At 46.7% G+C, this 8,278-nt stretch overlaps 1 protein-coding gene across 1 annotated transcript in view; it reads left to right on the top strand.

The window, feature by feature from the left end:
• LOC108571224 overlaps window positions 1–3,951 on the top strand; it is a 13,149-nt gene extending 9,198 nt beyond the window's left edge. Inside the window, exons 12-14 of the mRNA XM_017933223.1 lie at window positions 2,815–2,966; window positions 3,078–3,337; window positions 3,638–3,951. Of these exons, the coding sequence (XP_017788712.1) occupies window positions 2,815–2,966; window positions 3,078–3,337; window positions 3,638–3,951 (726 nt within the window). The remainder of the gene's footprint in view (window positions 1–2,814; window positions 2,967–3,077; window positions 3,338–3,637) is intronic.
• Window positions 3,952–8,278: the final 4,327 nt, after the last annotated feature.

Here is an 8,278-nt window from a genome sequence, read left to right as displayed (position 1 = left end):
TCGCAAACGATGTCGTCGATGATACGTGCACCTTTACGATCTTGCAATTACTTTATTTTACCAATACCAATGGTATCCGTTTCATAATGGTATTGGAGTTGATACTATGTAAATCTAACCTTTCTTCACACCCAATGGTATCGTTTCTTAATCGCAAATTTTATTTTACTGTATAATTTCTCAAACGTAAGAATAACAGTATCTCTTACCTACGATCGCACTGAGATATTGCAAAAGATTGCATCGAAAAATGTTCCGAGAGTATCGCAATCCCATCGCTAGCTTCCTGTTTCCCTCGATGGCGCGAACAGGAAGATCGTAATAAAAATATCGCTAACGAAAGAGCAGAGGAGGAGAAAATGAAAAAAAAAGGTGTATAGACGTTTCCGATAAGAAATTTTGATCGAAGATTGAAGCGTAATTTGGAAGCCGAGCTTCTTCGTGATATATCAATCCATCAAGTTGGCAATTTAATACGGGCTTCGACAGTCTAATTTTCCCGAAAGATCCCGCCGGGACCTTTCGAGTAACCCGTGGGATAATTAGATAGAGGGCTGCTCTCTTCTTGTTGGAAACGGATGAACGAGAGTCATGCAAACGACAGGACACGATCCAGCACTTACGAGCAGCGAAACTTTTTTACGCTCCCGTTAGGAATATCGTTTCCTTCCACACCGAGATTTCCACTGCTGGATCAAAGGGACCCTTCTAAAGGTTACCGAGTCTCCGGAGGACCTTAAACGTATCAGCATTCGCGGGAGCCGAAGGATCGAGTTAAACCAGACCTAATAGGTGTCAGCGAGTTCTCGCGAGAAGGGTGGACAGGTTTGCCAATCCCCAGGTTGGTCGATATTCCTCAACCAGCCACGACGAAATTCTTCGACAGACATCCTGGGATCCTATTTTCTCCGGCTAACGCCATTCACCGCCAAACACTTCGATCCTCTTTTCCTCGGATGAAGTAACATCAGTCCAATCGGGTATCCTTCTGCTTCCTTCGATCGTACAAAACGATACCTCTGATAAAAATTACTTTTTTTCTTCCGAGCCAGAGAATTTCTGCAAAAGAGAAACACTTCTTTTCGGGGGAATAAAATAATAATACAACCTTATCGCAAAAAGCAACGAAAGCAATGAAAAAGTACAAAGTGAATAAGTAGGGAAATAAAATTTACGTAAAATTATGCAAAGTGTTGAAGAGCGAAGGACTTGGTGGTATGTTTAAAAGGGGGAGAAGATCGGGCGGGGATGAATAAGACTTAAATTTGTAAGTATGATGAGAACATTCGAGATGAATTCTTTCTCGCGACTAAAAAATACTGCTAATAAGAGATAGGAAGAATTTCTGGTGTTCAGGAACGTTCAGATTTGCAAGATCGAACGAGACTTTCGTGTAAGATCAACGGTGCAGTTAGAGTAGAATTCTCTTGTAGAAGCTCCGATTAACGTTCCCATCGTTTCGAGCCATCGATGTTCGACCGCCCCATTGTAGTCGTAGCAGAGTAAACGACGCTCGATTCTTTTTTGCGTTCGCATCTCCCGCGAGACGGTGAAACCTAACGTCCTCAAAGCTTTTCGAACTTTCTGCCTTTTATCCAAGCGATAGCCTCTCCCGAAGAAACATCCCTTTTATCTTTTTATCTCGGTAATAATTTCATTTCGACACCCAATCGTTCGATATTTCCTCCACTTTCTCGAATGGATAGGCGAGTGGAGAAAAGTTCATATCGCTGAATCGATAGACTTTTCTAAGCGAATAAGGGAAGAGCAGAGACGAAAGGGCGTCACGGTATTTTTCGCTTTGTTTATTCGCAACGGCGCGCAGCAACACCTCGGGGGAGGTAGCCGCTTCTGTCTCAGCTAATTTCCGGCTGCGCGTACTTCCGCCGCGGTGTGAAGACTTTTGGGAACGCGGTAGCTCTTCGACGACGCGAAATCTCAAACACGGTTTTGTTTCTGAAAGTAATCCATCCTACTGAAACAATTCTCTCTTCTCAACTCACCTTGTTCGATATATTCCTGGCGATGACCAAGGTCCGATAAAGCGCTCGTCATTCCAACAGAACTTCTGTTGGAATTCTGTCTGTAAAATTCTCCCTCTGTTTGCCGTGGCAATCAATCTGTGCTGTGCTCTCTCTCTCCCTTTTTCTCCCGATATGATTAGGTCCAGGGAGTCAGCGATTCTTCGCGTTTCCCAGTGATTTCTCGTGGAATCGCTGCGATGTACGAAACTGTCGTCGAAAAGGAGGAACAAAAAGACGACTAGGTCGTGTTCCTGGCGCTACTGGACGTACGTATCTCCAGAGCCACCATCGAAAGCGAATAAAAAGGGAAAAAGTGGACACGTATTTACTTTCGTGGAGCAGCCTCGCCGCCGCGCGCCTCTTGGCTCTTGCTCCTCGTCTCCGTCCTCTATGTGCCAACTAACTTTCTACTTAAAGAGCGACAGCCCGATTCACCAGGCCCGACGACACCCCCTTATGCTTATGGAAAATGCGTTTTGCGCTTCGAAACTAAGTTTAATCCTAGCTGCCGCCGAACCTCTTGTCTACGGTGACGCCATCCTGCTTTCCTCTCTCGTTCGTCCCATCGAATAAACGGTGACTTGGGCGTCGTCGAGTTACCGGAAGATTTACGGGAGGAATATTCTTTTTATTTAACAACTTTGGTAGACTTCGCGTCGTGAATATACCCTTTCAGAAAATATGGCGTAGCTTCTCTCTCCTTTTATCTATCCTTCTTCCCTTTAACCCTTACTTTTTATTAGAAGACAAAGGAAGCGAGCTACCAACCAAGGACAGTTTCTCGTACTAGGTTCTACAAGAAGTTGCGGCTATTTTACCGCGAGACGAGCAAGTAGTTATGTTGGATATGGTGCAACGGGTAGCTAGAGAATCGTCTCGTCGCTGTAGGAAAGCCATCTGCGTAGACTCGCCGAATTCACCGAGAGAAATCTACAGGCCGAGGTACGGTTCCGTCTCTACGAAGATTCTCAGCTTTAAGGAGTAGTTAATGGGCACGGTTGCACCTCGGTTGGCTCTCGATGCATAATGGATTCTCCCCTTTGTCTTTCCCAGACCAGAGTCAGAACTCCTGGATTCATCCCCGAGATTATCACCTGGAGTTCGCGAGAGACGCATCATCGCGGAACATCAGAAGCAGCTTGAAAGGGAAATGCAGGAAATGCACGATACTCTGCGAAGAAATGCATTGATGAGGCAACGTCCTTGTATCTGGGATTCACACTCTGTCTCTTCCTGGAGTTCCTCCATCGACTCCATAGCTGGAACGATCACTCTTAGGAAATATCGTACACCCATATGGGAAGCCATTAAAGGTTATCTTATTTTATTTATACAACCAAGTTGGGAATCGATCGAAAGTTAACCCCTGTTACTTTTATCCCGTCGTTTCTTCTTTAAGTCAATTATTTTATTCCGGTTCACGTTCTCTCTCTCTCCCCCCTCCTTTGTTTGCCCTTACCTCGATTCGAGGCGCTCGATCGTTTAATACGAAAGCGTGGCCAACAATCTACCCGGAGCACACGATTCATTTTTTCGCCAACGAAGCTTCCTCCGCCCCTCCCCGCCGGGGTAACGGTGTGCAAACAATACGTCGATCGATTTTTCAATTTCAGGAAGTTCCCCGGCTCGGGCCAGCCTGCGCGTGGATCGTAATATCGAGAAAAATAAATTCGACGAGATGATCAGCCGGGAGGAGTCACCGACGTGGAGCACGCTGGACGCCAGGCGGAAGTTGGACGACTCCGAGTCGAAGAATGGAGACGGATTGCCATCTTGGGACACGCTCGAGGCGACTCTGAATAGGAGGCTGTGTAATTACGGAAACGCCCTGTCAGGATCCTTGGAAACAGACGAAAGTATTGGAAGGAACTGCGTAGAGACGTCGCGTCGCGAGAATGATTCCAGACCGGAGCCTCGGCTCCTCTAGCTGCCTTCCAGGCGAATGAATTTTTTATCTCGGACCAGAGCTCCTCGGTGGAAATTGTCTGGAAAAATACCTTTATACCGCGGACCGGTACTGTAAGAGTTGCGATAAACAAAATTTCTCGGTCCAAGGTCGTTTGAAGATCACGGTACCATTGTGTCATTGACCTCCTTTCTCACGTCAGAGATATACTATACGGTACCACGTAAAAACACACCGATAAACTTTAAACAACACACTTAGAGATACTTAGCTGTTCTATTTCTCGAGACACAACCTGTAGTTAAGCAAGATACGAATATTTTCACGGCGGATACGACAAGTTCAAGATACACGCTGATCGATTCCGACACTTGGCCGACATTTTCGAGCCCTCGACGGGCGCTCCTGTGAACGACTCGAGACACGACTTCGCGAGCTTTCGGAACTGCCAAATAAATGTTTCCCTTGGAAGATATTTAGCGGGAATTGAACTTGTTCAACCGGTCGATGAAACTCGATGGAAACTTCATTCTTCTGCAGACAACGGGCAACTTCACGCTTCGAAAGTGCTCTCGTTGACTCGTAAGTATACATATAATGATTACAGAGGAGCCCTCGTAAAACTTGACAGAGGTATACGAGAACGTGGAGCGCTGCCTTAAATTTTAATCTACGCCTGAAAGCAACGATTACGTTCAGCCCTCGCCCAACCCTCTGTTCTGACCCTTCCCACCTCCTCTCCCGTTAATTAATGGGAACCACAGGCTGCTTGGAATTCTGGCGAGCCGCGGGTTAACGTCGACTGATTTTTGGCAAATTCGACGAAAGTAAAATGCCTCGGCAACCACCCCGTTCCTCCTTTCTCCAGTCTCATCAATCTTTACCACCTACGGCTACTTCGTGACCGTACATTTTTATTAAGGATCCCGAGGCGCACGGTTACCGTGAGGTTTCCTCGAGGAGAAGCCTTCTTGTGTACACCACGTCTCTTCCTCGGTTTCCATCTAACGTACAAAGTTCCGCGCGCCTTAAATTGCGAAAAGATGTTACGCTTCTTTATCGCGGAGGATTATTTGATTGTGCGGCGGACCTTTACGAACGATCCGAATATAAAATGAAATGTTCTTTCATCATTTTCCTTGCGAATTTTCGAGGAAAGTGAAAGGGAAACTCGAGTAATTAAGAGAAAAAAGAAAGGGTGGATATAGGGGGACGATACTCTGAATTAATTTCGGAATAAGGACGAGAATACTGGGTCAAGTTCGGTAATTCTACATCGAGAGTCATCGTACGTTAATTCGTCTCGTCGAGTCGATAAATTTCTATAGTTTACACGCCAGCGAAATCACAGTTACTAAATTTCGCCCACCCTATAGCGAACCACTTGGCCAGAATTTTCTGATCGCCCTCTCGAAACGATGTAGGTTTGGCATCGGTCGAACCGCGATTTAACGCGAATTCGGCGGCAGTGTGAGGATCGAGGGGGGTAATTGGAAGTAGACAGAGCCTCTCTACAAACGCACGATTCGATTAACCGAATTTAAAAAAGGCCTGGGTTTGCCAACAGCTCTGGTAATTGCCAATTAAAGTAGTAGAAATGAGCAATTGTTGTGCGCCGTATCGACCAGTCATTCTCTTTTCACTCGAAAGATCTCCGATCGTCGAAATTCATCAGCTTGAAGAACTTCGAGCCTTTTCGTGTGTCCTCGCACATACGTTCGAGATCAAGATCTTCGAGTTCTTCGTGTGTCGTCGTACGTGTGTTCGAGGTACACAGCGTCCTCAGTCATAACGGTGTCCTCGTTGTGGATCTGCGTAATTATCGTCCCTCCCCGTTACCAACCAAGATTAATCAACGTGGGTGTTACGAAGACGGTATTATCCTGTTGAAGACTGATCACAGGTAATTGTTGGTCTGTACGACAAACGATAAAACAGCAATCGGAATGTTTAGCGATTTAACCTTAACCTTGTAACGATCGAAACGACCGTGTTCCATTAATTCTCCTAATTAACCCTCTTCTCTGATTCCAGCGAAGAAACACGAGGATAAGAGGTAGAAATGATGTATGATACAGAGGTGAGAGGGTGAAGCATTGATTAATAATGCCGGTAAACAGCGAGGTTTCGATTCGTTGAGAGAATGTTTGGCGGTCGTACACCAGGAAGAGGACAGAGAGGAAGCAAGCGGGAGGACAAAGGAGAGAGAGAGGAAAAATGGAAGCGGGAGCATCGTCGTCCTCGTCGACGGTGGTCCTGGAGAGAAGTAAGTAGGAAGGGACGAGGGGTGGTGTGTCGGTTGGCCGGGCTGCTTCCGTGTATTCCGGGGGTGGTTTTGGTGCGCGCGCGCACCGGGGTTGCGCCGTGGTTTCATCTCAGTTTCGCAGCCTCCCTTCCGCGGTCCGCATCAACTCTGCCGTCGCTGGCACAGAGGTGTGTCAAGAGGTCGTTTTATCCGCGTTTTCTCCGGTGTCTCGTCTCTCTGACTTACGCACTCGCCCCCGAGACACCCGGTGTAACCGGTATTTTTCCATCTACGCGACGTACGCGTTAATGTTTTTCTAGGATTCTCTCGCGTGACCGAAACGGTGTCGTCGACGTTAACAGTGAATATTGTCCTTGGTATACATATACAATTCTCGCGTCCGCTGCTCGCGAGGAATATGTTGTCGTCGTACGATAGGTGATCCAACCACCATTGGAAGGGCAATGATGCGCGATGCGGAGGTCCCGACGCGTGTAACTTGGTAAGAAAAAGTTTCTGTGTCGCAATTCTATGCCTATATAGCACTCGCGCGACTTGCCAGTTGTGCGTTATTCTCTACGAATTTAGGGAACGTCTACGAACGTGTTTTCGATCTTTCCTTCGATCGCGTTACACGAACGGAACAGCGATTCTGTCTCCATTGATTTTTAAACGGGACACCCGCGCTACGCTGTTAATTGTCGGTTAGTTCTGCGAGATGGAGTAGTGAATTCCGCGAGAACCGCTTTGCCGATTGTGGCCACTGGTTCGAGAACAGTGCAGAGTACCCTTTGAACCCTTGCTCCGTCATTACGTGTAATGTACTTAATCGTCGGAAAATCGGTCGTTGCGGAGACCGGCGGAGGCAGATTCAGTCTGAAAGCGGAAGTCAAGGTGTAGAAGAGAACGGGGGTGGTGGGCTGACTGGTATTGTGCTTGAAATAAAGGGTGGTAGGGCGTCGGTGAAATATATTGCACATGCAAATTGTATCAAACTTAGACTGGAAATCATTTTACGAGTTTCAAACGACTTTTCTCGCCGCCCCCCGACAGCTACTTTACTATTCAGTGGCCGTTCCTTTTTTTTTTTTTGTACCCTTCGTGGAACTTTCGACACTCTGTTACATCCTGCTGTTTTATCTATGCATACAACTGAATAGGAAATTCGCGAATTTTTTTTCCGCGTTAACTCCTAGAGCTGTACCGTGTCGAAATGTTTTTGTTTTTTTTTCTCGTTTTTACGATCGTCCACGGTGAGTTTGGCGTAGCATGAAAGCAAAAAAAAAAAAAAATAAGCGACCGAAACCTACATATGTGTTATATATCGACGCGACGTGGAATATTCCGACGATGTTTCGTGCTAACGAGCAACATCCGCGATAACTGATTTTTCACGTGGATCATTTATAGCGTGTCTCTAGAAATACAAGCGAACGAACCAGTGTTCCTCCGGCCTTTTTCCACCCTGCGCTACGGTCATTTATTAAACGAACGCTAATATGGATGCGTTTGATTTACGACCAACCTTCTCCGGACCTTTATATTTCCCAGCGAGAACGGTGTAGTTTCACGCCGGTTCTCCGATATACGAGGTCCGGTCTTCCGGATTTGGCACGTTCGTGGATTTCATCCGGAAAAGCCGGCACAAGGGACCCAGAGAGAACTTAATCCTCGCAGAATCTGAATAATCTCGCAGTAACTGGACGATTAACGCGCGTTTGTCCCTGTAAAAATCCTCCGGTTTATTTCTCAGGAAATTCTACGTATCTACTCTGGTTCGTTACGAAACGGACACACCTCCGACAACCGTGGTACGTATTCCGTTGGTTTCTCGAAGGTTTCTCTGTCGAAAATGTCAACGAGGTATTGTGGCCGCGATTAATTTCGCGTCGACGGTATTTTCCGTCGAATTAAACCGGACCAAAGCCAGACGCTCGTTCCACAATCGGTCCCATTGAACGACGCGACGCATCGATTGTACGCTCGACGTCGCGTTGCATCCAGTTCTTCGTCACTCGTTTCGAATAATCGCTCGTCTGCTTGATTTTCGAACGCATCGATATCTATCGCGCCGCTTGCAATTATCGGACGCTCGATGGGGAC

Source organism: Habropoda laboriosa, unplaced genomic scaffold, assembly GCF_001263275.1.
Source record: "Habropoda laboriosa isolate 0110345459 unplaced genomic scaffold, ASM126327v1 scaffold57, whole genome shotgun sequence".
In the NCBI taxonomy this organism is placed as follows: Eukaryota; Metazoa; Arthropoda; class Insecta; order Hymenoptera; family Apidae; genus Habropoda; species Habropoda laboriosa.
This window is presented reverse-complemented; position numbering and strand designations above follow the sequence as displayed.